Below are 12,935 nucleotides of genomic sequence, written 5' to 3' on the forward strand. Positions count from 1 at the left end.
AGTCTCCCTTCGTCAGACCATCCACATGGTGCGGAGCTAGTCCACACAGCATTCCGGGATCGGAGAAGAACGTGCTCTGGTTTATTGGCATTTCTTTAAACCAATCACAATCGTCATGGGCGGGGCTAAGCTCTGCACGGACCCGCTGCAAAATAGTTGTGCAAGTTGTTTTAATATTTCTGTCTTTCATGTGTTAATCATGAAAGCTGAGTGACCTTGCGAAGGGCATCCCTGAGGGCAGAGCGCATAATGTGGAGGAGATGCCGGGCCTGACCAGAGATAAAAAGAAAAGCTACTGATTGCATGACCCGAATAAATAACTTTACTCCCAACTCCTTTAAAAAGACACTGTTGTGAACAATCTTGAGTCATTCTTCTGTACTTATGCTGAAGTGCTGTAAAATGACTCTACTTGCTGCAAGTAAACAAACTTTTAACAGAATTCCATTGATTTTGTCCATTCTTTGATAAATAATTTTCCTAAAAGGCGTTATCGGGAAAACAGATTTATTGTTTGAAAATACTAGATTTTGATTGCAAAAAGCATTCAAATATAAATGAATGGTCTTAAAAAATGTTCTTTGGCATGTGACCATGGTAACTAGTTTCCTCTTAAGTATTTTAACAAGCAAACAAGCTAATCTTATTTGTTAAGGATTTGACACATCTTATCACAATGAAACCCTAGACTTGCGACTAATTAGGTCTGCAATTCATGTGTCAACTGTGAAAATGCACATTTAGGGATGAAGCTGCAGTAATGTAGATTTTCTTATTGTCAACAAATCCCATGAAAAGACCAAAAATAAATGTTTTTCTCAATACTTTCTGACTTCCCTACCCTGTATTTGGCCCCAAACACATTGGTTCCAACTTAACACATAAATATTTAAAAATGAGCCACAGATCTATAGTTTCAGCATCTAAAAATATAATTTCCATAAACAGCTGGGCACTGTAGTTTTTAGCAGACTTTATTCAAAACCTAAAATACCACCATCTTAATCTTTTAAAGGCAAATGCATTTAATTACCCACTGAAGTTCTTGTTCCTTAACATGAATGGTTAAAAATAGACTGATATAGAATAGCAAACATCAGGAAAGAGTAAATCCCGCCAATGTAGAGTGAGAGTGAAATGGATAGTTTCTTTTATATTAAATGATATATTGAAAGTTACTCACTGGTAAGGGTATAGATTTCACAGCCACCCAGTGTCCAGGATTGTTTTTAATGTTGCATTAAATGTAATGTGTCTTAAATTATTGTCTGGTAAAGCTGGCTGAGAGATGCAGTTACATGACTTATTGCCTCAGCTAATATACATCTGCATCCATCCACCACCTGTGAGTAATTGATACTATATCATGTAAAAATAATCTTATCTACTGTATCTCTAGGTAATGTGACTGTTGACTGTGTATCTTAATGCTCTACATATCTGTTGTCCCCCAGGTGATGTCCCAAGCAGAGGGCCAACAGAAGAACCTGGTGCAGTCCATTGACTCTCTACCCACCAGAGGCCCTCTCTCCTGTCTGGACCAGGACCTGCTGCTGCTCAAAGCCACGTCGGCCGCCACACTCAGCTGCCTGGGAGAGTGCCTGAACATCCTCCAACAGACCCAAAGCCACAGCCAAGCACCACCTCAGTCCCACGCCTCCCAGTGCAACTACGCCGCCCATGGAGCCCCGTCCGGTGAGTCCGCCCTTGGCCCTGTTCCAGTGCTGCTACTGGAGCCCCCGACCCCTCCATCTCCCCCATCCCTCTTGTCTTTCCAGTGTCCTCTTCCAGAGCCCAGCGGCAAGGGCCAGCTGGGGCAGCTGGACTGTGGTTCTTGTCCCTGCCTGATGGGTACCATGAACTTCAATGTTTGTAGTCAGTGTTGTTGAATGTTGCATTTGTGTATTAAATTGTTTTATTTTGTTCCATATATGTTTTTTGTCATAGTTTGTAGTTGTTGGTGTTGTACTGTGCTGTTTTCAATTCATTATTGTGTCCCTTCAATGTCGTCAATTGCATTGAAATTCCAATTGCTCCTTAAAATGGCAGTGCCAAGTACAAGCATGAATGTGAAGTGTGTTTGAACATAATTTTATTGTCAGTATTATTTACAGAATCCTTGAAAGCATTTCAACTGTTTCCGTACATGCATGTCAGAACAAAATCAGAGTTTATGTGTGAAAGAGTAAACCTATGACTAATACTATGCACTTTTAAATCTCCTCAAAGGATTGAGTCTTTGCCTAAGGAATCCACACTGGTGCCTAAAATGTCAGACCTCTGCCATGTTTAACCAATCTCTGTGCCAGATCACTATGGATCCAATAAAGTTGTTTCGATTTAAACCATTTTCAACCTGAGGCTGGTTCTATTGGCATAACACTAAGGATTAGGATGAGTGAACAGTGCCTAAAGGTGGAAGGTTGACCCTAAATACAAAAAAGCTAATTGAAAATCAATGAAACGTTGTTGACTAATCCTATTTCCCCAAATACAGAAGAATATCTATTATCCATTTACAGTCGCTAAGTTGATATAATACAACACCATAAATGTTTTCTCCAGGAAAGACGAGAGCTGATTTAAAAGTAATACTCGACTGAAAATATATTGAACACCAAATACTCATTGCCTCTGACAATTTGTAGCGTGCTCTTTTTTGTGGAAGATGGCAGATGTAGTCAGTTTAGATTTACAGCAGTTACGATGGATCCCAAAGGCCACCCATAAATCATGTTGTCCTTAGAAATGTCTCAAACACATGTAGCATACTCCACTTTTCTGCTTTTGACAAAACAATCTTAACTCAAGATCCATTTAGTAACTGTTCTGGACCTTTCATTGAAATGTAGAAATCCAAAATGGACTTGTACTTATTGTTACTAAATGGCTAATAAAGCCCATTTTTTATTGGCAAAACAAGGATTGTTTTAAATAAACTGAAGAAGTGGATTGTGTTGTAGGAGTTGTTTATGAAGTTCCTGTGAATATTTTTGACGCTGTTCCACCGAAAAAAACGAAGGGTACAAGCAGCCAAAATGAGTTTTCTTTGCAAGTCGGCTGGGCTCAACCTAAAGGTGTGAAAGCGAGGCGAATTTGAACACTGAACCTTTCTTGCACTCCGTGTTGATTCACTCCAAACTGCCAATGTACCAACTGTTAGGTGTCAGCTAGATAGTAACGAACTCAGTGTGTCGTGCAGCTCAGCCTCTGTCTGATGTCAGAACTCACCAGGAACTCCATTTCTTTCTGACATTTCCCTTCAGTTTATGTTTAAATAACTAAATCCCCAGGATAAGCCTAGATGTCTCAGTTTGCGCTGCCCCATGCTAATTCACCTCACTTTCTCTGAACAGACCTTTCAAGATATAGTTAGGAGCTTAAACATCTGCAAGGAACTCAGTGTAGCACCACTCCTCTTTCTTGTTGAAAGGAGTCATTTGAGGTGGTTCGAGCATCCGATTTGAATGCTTCCTAAACACCTCTCTGTGGAGGTAATCCAGGCACGTCCAACTGGAGAACCTGGGGCAGACCCAGGAGATGCTGAAGGGCTGACATATCCTATCTACTTTAGCTTGGAAACACCTTGGGATCACCCCAGGCAAAGCTGGATGACAAGACTAGGGAGAAGGCCGTATTAGCTACCTTGCTGCTGCCACAGAGCCCCGGACCCATATAAGCAGCCGAAAGTGGATCGATGATTTTGACGCATGTTTTTGTGGTGACTTTGTGGTCCCCAGTGGAATCCATTGTAACTGCTGCCATCTTTTAGGTCCTAAAGGTGCATGTTATTGGTGGAGCATTTAAGCCAAGAAATTGTGTTCCACGTCCATCTATGACTTTGGGAAGCTCGTTTGGGGTGGGTGCCGGATACCCGCAAATCTGCCGATCCTCACAGTCTTTTGGTCTTCTCTTTGCGCCAACAGTCACGCTGCCCTGTACCTGTTCATCAGACAGGGGGTGGTGTGGAGTGGGACCACCGGGCCGCAAGTACAAACCTCTTTCCTTCCGCTGCCTGGCTGATACGTCCTGTGGGGGTCCAGCTGCTTCCCGCTTCCGGCATGTACCCCCCACACCTCAGTGAGGAGTTTTTTGTTAGGATCCTCGGTTTTGCCGAGTGATGGGTGGCTTTGAGCAGCATCAAGATTTGATGCAGCTGATAAAGGGAGTGGCTGGCTGGTCGGTTGGTTGGTTGAATGGTTTTCTTATGCCCACACAGGAAAGCTTTGCCACTGCATGGGCAAGATAACTCTTTGGTAGAGAGCCGAGCATGAGGTTGGACTGAGTTTGGCTGGCACGTTAGTCCCTCCAGGCTCCTATTACTACAAAACCAGAGCAGCTTATCTGAGTCAACTCTAGTAATTGCAAAGACAGTGCAGGAACTTGAAGGATCTTTGTAAATTCCAACCAAAAACCTGCCAGTCACAAACCACACAGAATATTATTATAACTGATCGTAAAGGATCTTTGCTGCTCTCTGTAGGTCCCCTCTGTCACTGCCATAAAGAGCTTGAAGCCCAACCCTCTGTCTCTTCTACCCCACACGCAGAACATTTTCCTTTAAGGAAATTAAAATCCATAAAGGAAATTTACTTTGCTAACTAACCCCTTTACAGCTTAACATAAAGAGAGAAGCAGAAAGTAGATTTGTAGGGTAAGAGTTGGATGTGAAAGCATCACAAAATCTGAATTGATGTCACAGCCCAGAAATGGAAGGTGAAGCCATTGGAAACATCTACTGCATGAATGTTTGTTTCTCCACTGTTTGATCTGCGACGGCCTTTTGATTCACCTGCATGCCTCTATCCAATGGCCCAGACATCCCGCTGCAGTGTTTCTACTTCTGGTGTTCATTGTGACATCTCAGAGAAAGTATCAAAGTATGTCATAGATTGTATTTGTAAAGCAACTACTGGTAAACACACACAAACTATTTCCAGAAATGTTTGCACTAAAACCCTATCTTGAAATGAACTCTCAGGATCCTATTAACCTCCAAATGTCTTGAGAATAACCTTTTCAAAACATTCAATTTTCACTGTATTTACAACTCACTCACACTTTACTCACCTTGGGCTGGAGCCACTACTGCTCATGTCTCCATTGTATGAGAGTCCAGTATTGCTGGAGAAGGTTCACTAACACTTTTTAGGTTCCTGTGAGTCAAACTGTCTGTTGACCAAAGTAGAGACCCGGCCTTAGGGCTATTTCAGCACATTTTGTCGAGACAGACTCGCCTCAGGCACTGCAACATGTTGAACTATGTCAGCACAGCTTGCTTCTCACTAATGGATATCATAGAATGGCCTGTTGGTGCATTAGACTTTTAACCCAATTTGAGTGTTGGGGCTGGAGAGGAGAATAGCCTGTAGTACCAATCCATTTACAGTACTTTGAAATGTGATCTACTACGGTGATTTATATAAGAAGCTTTTAACCCTTGGGTTGTCTTCCTGTCAACCTTGAAAAAAACACTTTTTTTCCCGACGTTTTTGACGCCTTTTTTTCTTTTATTTTTGCTTTTTCCAACGTTTTAAATTATTTAATTTTTCATCTACACATTTTTAGCGCTTATTTCTACGTCCCATATGATGGTCAATTTGACCCGAAGTCAACACAAGGGTTAAATGAGGAAACTTGTAGCTTGGTTCAAGTTATTTTTTATTTAAAGGACAGCTGACCACATTATCTTTAGTTTCTGATAAGTCTGGAAATACAAAATGTGATCAGTGAATTAGCTCTGCATTAAATACAGTTTTGGAGAAGCACAACGTTAGAAGGGTGTCCGAGGTGGTGGTCATTTTGTAATTTATTGAGCTGTAATTCAAACTCAAGGCAACTCTAAAACTGGCAATTGCTAGATGTGATTGAAATCAACATGGCAATATTGAGAAAATATTCTTCCTCCTAATATCAAAATATATCATATATCATAACTAAAGTCATTGCAATAACTTTGGGGGTTCACTTTTCCTCCAGCGGTCCAAAGTACACTATAACTGGCATGATATTGTTTCAAGGCTCAGGTACAGCAGGACAGAATGTAGAGTTATAATATTTCTGCAGAATATTTTATTGTTTGTGGCTCAGAGTCAAAATGAATTATCATTTCTGCATGTCTGACCTTAGTTGAGTCAATATATAACAAGGCCAGGATACAAATATTAAATTTAAACAGACACACACACACAGGCACACACACAATTTCCTGATGTCTAGTCTTTGTTAATAACACACCCTCACTTCACTGTCATTTAGGAGAACGTCAGAATGTCAGAAATGAACGTATAGAGTGCAATATGAGTTGTCTCCGTGTTCCCGCTTTCATTCTTATTATCAATTTCATCCAACCCAAAATCGAGCATTAATACACACAAATCAAGAGTACAAATCAAACAATAGCTAATCCCAAGTATCTCCTTGTCACTGTTGTTAACTTTGTTGTTAACTAACTTTGTCGTTTTTCAGATGGTGTTCCTGTGTGGACTGTACCAAAGTCGCCCTCAGGGGAGCAGTTGAAGAACGGAGGTCTGACTCCTCTACGATCAACCGAGCCCTCTCCGGCCCTCAGGAAAAGGAGTCTGTCCCATGGTGCTGAGGTGAGAAACATTACATCATGGTGCCAAACATCACCTTGGTTCTCCTTCTTGCTCTTCCTTCTTCCCCTGTTGTCTTTGTCTGTTAGAGATCTGTTGAAGTTTATAGTGTCTCAGACGTGGGACCCAGAACACTGTGGGTCTAATCTAGGTGATAGTGGAATTGAAGTATTGTCCTCTGTGATTTCTGATGGGGATCGTGTTTCTGGGAGGTTAGAGTTGTTAAGAAAATCATTTTACATTTACTCATTTGGTTGATGCTTTTGTACAAGGTTGGAGGTGTATGCAGCAAGGCATAAGAGTGTAGGACGTGGACATTTTGTTTGTGATGTTTTGCCTTTATTGTATAGTGACTGTAGTTACAGGAAACATTAGGAGAGAGAAAGGGTTATGACATACAGCAAAGGTCACGGGCTGGAATCGAACCGCAAACATTGCATTTATATGGTACGCATTGTAAACATTATTCTACCACGACGCCCCTACAAGCATTAAATCCCACTGGGAAATGAATCTTAACCATCTGATGGTTTTTCTCGAACAAAATTATGCATGTTTGAACGTCAGTGATATTAGTCGTTAGGAACATCCATAACAGTTACATTATTATCACATGATAATGTGTTTTGTCGCTGTTCAGTCAAAACCATGTATCTCCAAATTTGGTAAATCTTTGAAATACATTTGTAGATTAAGTGATCATTTATTGGTAGAGAAAATTCTCTCAAAACCATTGGATTACCTGAAAACACCTCGTCACAAAGCTGATAACAGGCCTAGTTTTGCTTGGCTCATAAAAAGTGGACATTATTTTTGGAGGTAAATGGTTTTTATTTGAAAGCAACGATTGCAGGCAGGGAATGTATCTTTGTTCATATGTTCAAGGACAGCTTAAAAAAAAAATTACAATTACGAGTTTTGTTTTTAGAAAATTCATCAAACCATAAACAAACATAGACCTAATTTAAAAAGGCATTAAATAGGTTGCTGATCAGCAACTAAGTCTTTAAGTATTTGATGTCAGACTTTCCAAAAGACTTTGAAGCTGTGCTTGCTTTAAATGCTTTACCATTTAAAAAAAAACAGATCTTAAAACGATGAAGCTGACTGTGAACAAATCTGTGCTAGTGATGATGTTGAGGCAGTAGTTTTCTGGAATTCTGCCCCACTTTCTTTTCATTTTCTCATGTTTGCCCTTGTTGCCCAGCATGAAAAGGACTCATCGCTTCTGAAAGTTTTAACAGAGCTGCTGTCAAATAAGTGGGTCACACAGTATAAAGCTGGAACTGAGCCGATCCCAGGAGGGGCTTCGTGAATTCCTGCCTTGCCTGCCTGCTGCAGAGAGGGGCTGTCCAGACCACCCTGTTTCATTGACAGGAAATAGAGGCCCCGTGACTCTGACGTAAATGTTTGTCAGTTGGGTGGAGAGAAAGAAGGGCAAGTAAAAGTGTGAGGCTTAGAGGGTTTTGCTTTCTGTTCCAAATGGAAAGCGGACATCTTAATAATTTTGTAAAAATGCTGATTATTAAAGGTCCAATATGTAATATATTTACTGTAATAAATCCAAAAATGACCCCAATTTGTCATCAGATATTAAGGAAACATGCTAAGTTGAAATACTATCTTTTCTGACAACAATGCCAATGCTGTATTTTCTCCTTTTGAAATTTCCGTTCCGTGACGGAATTTCTGGTTGTGTTTTGGCCTGTGTGGTGTTATCAACTGCCCAGTTTGACAGCCAGGCAGATATACCTGTAAAAACATAAACCCAGCGCGCTACAGCTGTAACGTTAGTACAGCCATGAAAGCAGCAAAAAAACTAACTGGATCAACGGAGATAAATTCTACCCGACCTAAAAAAAAATGTTTCTAACAGTTGCGTGACCAGATACGTTACAAACCCCGGGTAAATATTGGAGATGTATTTGAAAGATGGAGACAGCTTAGAGCCCAAAAGGACGCAGAGTTGCCTAATTTCCTCCTGAACAGGTAGCTAAGCATTAGCTTCAGGCTAATTTATCACGGCTACAAGAGACGGGCATTTTGGGCCCTATCTTGCTACATCTTGCATGTATCATTCCTATTTTGCACCCGACGCGCAGCGGACTTTTCCCTCCACAGACGCACGTCGGTAAATTAGGGAATGTATTTGTGCTCCCGTTTAGCAAAAAGATGAGGCTTGTTCCGGCGCAAAAGTTCACTGGTGCTATTTTGCAGTTTCAGAAAACAATTCCGCCACAGACCAGGAAAAACCTGGTCTAAAGTCAGTGGCGCTAGTCTAGAGTCAATAGCGCGTTATTCAGATGCTATTTTAGGGGCACATGCTTGGCCATAATGTAGCATGAAAAAGAAAAATATTACTGAAAATGCGCTTTAGGTGTTTGGATAGATCAGGAGGCACTTTACAGTACAGTCCTCAAAAAGTCGCAGCATTCTTTGTGGCTTGTTGTGTTTTACACAACATTTCCATGAATCATGGATGTGTTGACATAAATTAGGAAATATTAGAGGACTTAAGGAGATGTGATGTAGAACTACGGTGGGATTGGACACTCAGTGTGCTCCTGGTGGAGCGGGTGGACGGAGATGGAGTGGACGGAGGAGGAAGGGGCACAACAGGTGCAGGTGGTGCGTTTGGAGGCCCACGCTCCATGACTGCAGCAATCCTCTCCAGACTTGAGAAGATGTCCCCGAAAGGCGGCAGCAACATTGCCTCCCGGCCAAGACGGGCAATTATTACTTTGCCGCATCTCGGACAGCTCCTGCTGGCGTGCGCCAGGCCAATCCGCCGTCATAATAGCAATCCGCCATGGAACAAGCGCACCTGCTCTTAAAGGGAATGTGAGATGATGCTCTGATTGATTATTTTCATGTTACGCCCAAACCACACCTAGCTACTTCAGACCAACCCATTTTAGATTTGCGTCGGGCGCAAGAGTCATTTATCCCGCCGTTATAATAGCAACAGCGCCCGAGATCCGCCCACAAAGCTATTGTGTTTCACGTTTGATTGCGTTTCAGATCGTTAAAATAGGGCCCTTTATGTCATTTCAACATTTGTGTACTCATATTAAATTATATAGCTTTATTATATAGAGTATCCGAGTTGGTTACTCGCAAAAACAAATTGCGACACAGCCAGTGGTCCTGGCTAATGCCGCCATGCTAACCCTGCTAACATCAGAGGACCAGGCAAGCGGGCCACGGCTGTTTACAACATGTTGCATGTTCAGCGGCCGTAGCCGACAACGGTGAATTATTTTAAGACAAGAGACGGGGGCTGTAAATCGGGAAGCTATGACCATGAGTTTGCAGTGTGTTTAGCGATTGTTGCTGTAATTCTAAGCCAATAAAGTGTGTTCATTCAGGTGGAGAGGACAAGCGTCTAACAACATTGTTGTGGATGCTCCTTCAGTGCGCTTTCGAGGAGGGTCTGGCAAAGTGAGACTATGGATCCTGCGATTTCAGCCTGGCAACATCCGCGAACGTCGAGTCTGGGTAGAAGGGGTGGGGGAGACAACTCTCTCCAGTATTTTGAATTTGTACTGCAGTAACTATTTTAAACACTAGCTGTCAGATTACATATTGCACCTTTAACTTCAAAGGACAGTATCCACCTTAAAGAAAATAATTTTTATTTGCGTTATTTTTGATGGTGTGTTTTTCTTGTTTCCATGGATACTAATTATCTTCAGTTAATAGCTGAAACATGTTTCAGTTATTTAAAACATCAGCATGTTAGTTTTTATTTTCAGTCTCTCAGAATCAAACAGCAAGGGGCAGGCGTTTTTTTAGACTCATGCCTTCTGCACTAAGTCAGTCATTTTTGTGTAAACCCAGGAAACAGTCTCTCTCTGTGACATATTTGTCATCTGTGTAGACCCATAATCTGTAGTTGAAGAATGCAAGGCAGGCTGAGGGAAAGGTTAATTGTAACAGGTGTAAACATGATTGTTTGGCTTCCAAAGACTTGTGTTTTTTAAACATTAACTCTCTTTTTCTTTGTATGTCCACAGTAGGTAAGTAAGTAACTTAAAATGTAGGTAAGTAAGTAACTTAAAATTTATATAGCACCTTTCAAAAGCAGAATGTCACCAAATGCTTCACAAAAGAAATAAGCCAACCAACCAACATAAAAATAAACACAGACATATAAATACAAACATTGGAAAATTAAAATGCTATAAAACAGCAGCTGGTTATACAATAAACACGAGTTATTAGACCAAAGGTATTGTAAAAAAATGAATAAGTATGGTATCAAGAAAACTTATAAGAAAGTATACGTAGACGTCAAATTAGTGACATTGTCCCTTATGCCAGGAAGAAACAGGTATCACCAGTGAAATAAACAACTCAATAATGAATCCACCACAGTGAAAGTAAAAATAGTAAAATACACAGTGAAAGTAAATTAACAGTCACTTAGAAAGTTCTAAACTGCTACAGTATGGAACTTTTCCAGTAGGTGTTGTTATAGCAACAGAATGGTCACCTGATGGTCACTAGTAACGTCGGTTGTTCATTTGAGCATCATGTAAACACACCTCCATCCATAGATGTAAAACAATATATGTTCCTCTGTTACATGAATCACATTGATCTTTCTCATCCTATTATTGAATAGCAGAATAATGGAATCCTCAGCTGTGAATAACAATATGAAGATTAATGGGGCAAGTGTCATCTCGGCAGCATTTACTGCCACGCCTGCAAATAATAGCCTTTCTGTCAAATGTTAAACTTGGATGATTATTTGTCATAAATCTCTGTTGTTAAACATTAAGGGAACCGTCTGTTAAACACTCATATCCTATAATGGGCTGACCCACGTTTAAATCTAACCACAAATCAAAGTACAGGGGACAGTGAGGGACATTTTACCCTTAACATGAGCAGTGAAGCAGCACCCTGCTGGCAGCTAAATCTAATCTGGAGGTGTGATGTAATCTGTCGTATTAATGAACATTTTCTATTGACATGTGAGTGTAAAATGGGTATTACAGCGTGGCTATGGAAACCCATTTACAGCTAATTGTCAAGCTGTTCAACATACTTCATGGTGCACAATTAGGCGCAAGGGGGGGAGAGCAGCTCATAATGGTGATTTGGCACCTTTAAAGACATTTCAGACAATGTTATGGCAGTTATGATTCAGGGGGGCTGAGCCAACCATATGCATTGACATTCCTGCCACAGTCAGTATGTTTCTTCCCACTAAAGAGTGCTATTAGGATACTGTGCTCCAGTAGTGAGTAATGCCAAGTCATGCTTGTCATTAATAAAGATAAAGGGTCCGTGAAGGAAGACAGGCAGGGCAGCGATGTAGCAACCCAGGCAGCACCGGCCGCTGAACTAGGACACACAGTCGGACAAAATTTGCAATTAGCCATCAATTTTCAGCCCATATTTGAGCTTTACATAGTTGATTTCTCGCATAAAAAAGTTTCTGAAGTGAATTTTTTTCATGGAATAGCAGAGATCTGCGTGACCTAGATTCAGAAGACTACCTGATCTCAGGTCAGTTGTGTAGCCTATGTAAATGTTGGGGCGTGACAAAGAAAGAGACTAGAGCCAAATGAGGAGGAGCCGCCGAGTTGATGTCAACTAGGAGGCTCGTTGAGATTTGCCCGTTTTCAGAGGCAGTTACAAATTGTGAGATTTGCAGAGGAAAGAGGTGTCAATGGGATTTTGAGGTTCTATGCATGTCCTATTTTCCCACCAAACTGTCATTATTAAACTATGACAAGGTAAAATCGGTTTTGCATTCTATCAACCCCTTAACCTTTTCTCAGATCTCTGCAAGGTAAATTATGTTGCAAGACTAAAACAACTTTTGAATGTCCCACCAAAATAAGTTCCTTCCCAAGGCTATTTTGCAGAGGTGCCGCCCATGACGATTGTGATTGGTTTAAAGAAATGCCAATAATCCAGAGCATGTTTTTCTCCAATGCCGGAATGCTGTGTGGACTCGCCAGACCCTCCTCCTCAGCGCTGTGGATAAAGGTCTGGCAATGCGAGACTAGACTGCAGTTAACTGCAAAATGCTTCGGGGTCACTGAATCAGGAGGTTTCTGACCAACACCATTTTAAATATGGTATTTGACATGTGTTCTTAGAATGCAGCCAATAGAAACAAGAGACAGTACTTGCATTAATGAAATGTTCTTTTTATCAGATATCCCCCCACCTTAAATAATGGGCACTATTTCCAGGTCTGATACCACTGAAGGCCAGTTCCTGATCTAATCTTCAATTTATAATCTTGGATGTTTGCCAGTTAACCATTTCCCCTGTAATCTTGTGAGTAGTCTTGAGTGCAAGGAAGAAAATACATTA

The 12,935-nt window shown here is 41.1% G+C and overlaps 1 protein-coding gene across 3 annotated transcripts in view; it reads left to right on the forward strand.

Annotated features, from left to right (window-relative positions):
- osbpl10a (oxysterol binding protein-like 10a) overlaps positions 1–12,935 on the forward strand; it is an 84,762-nt gene that overhangs the window by 42,123 nt on the left and 29,704 nt on the right. For all 3 annotated transcript variants that reach the window (XM_028596918.1, XM_028596919.1, XM_028596920.1), the window contains 2 exons: positions 1,455–1,695; positions 6,469–6,599. In XM_028596918.1, the coding sequence (XP_028452719.1) occupies positions 1,455–1,695; positions 6,469–6,599 (372 nt within the window). The remainder of the gene's footprint in view (positions 1–1,454; positions 1,696–6,468; positions 6,600–12,935) is intronic.

The sequence above is a fragment of the Perca flavescens genome, chromosome 14 (genome assembly GCF_004354835.1).
Source record: "Perca flavescens isolate YP-PL-M2 chromosome 14, PFLA_1.0, whole genome shotgun sequence".
Lineage (NCBI taxonomy): Eukaryota > Metazoa > Chordata > Actinopteri > Perciformes > Percidae > Perca > Perca flavescens.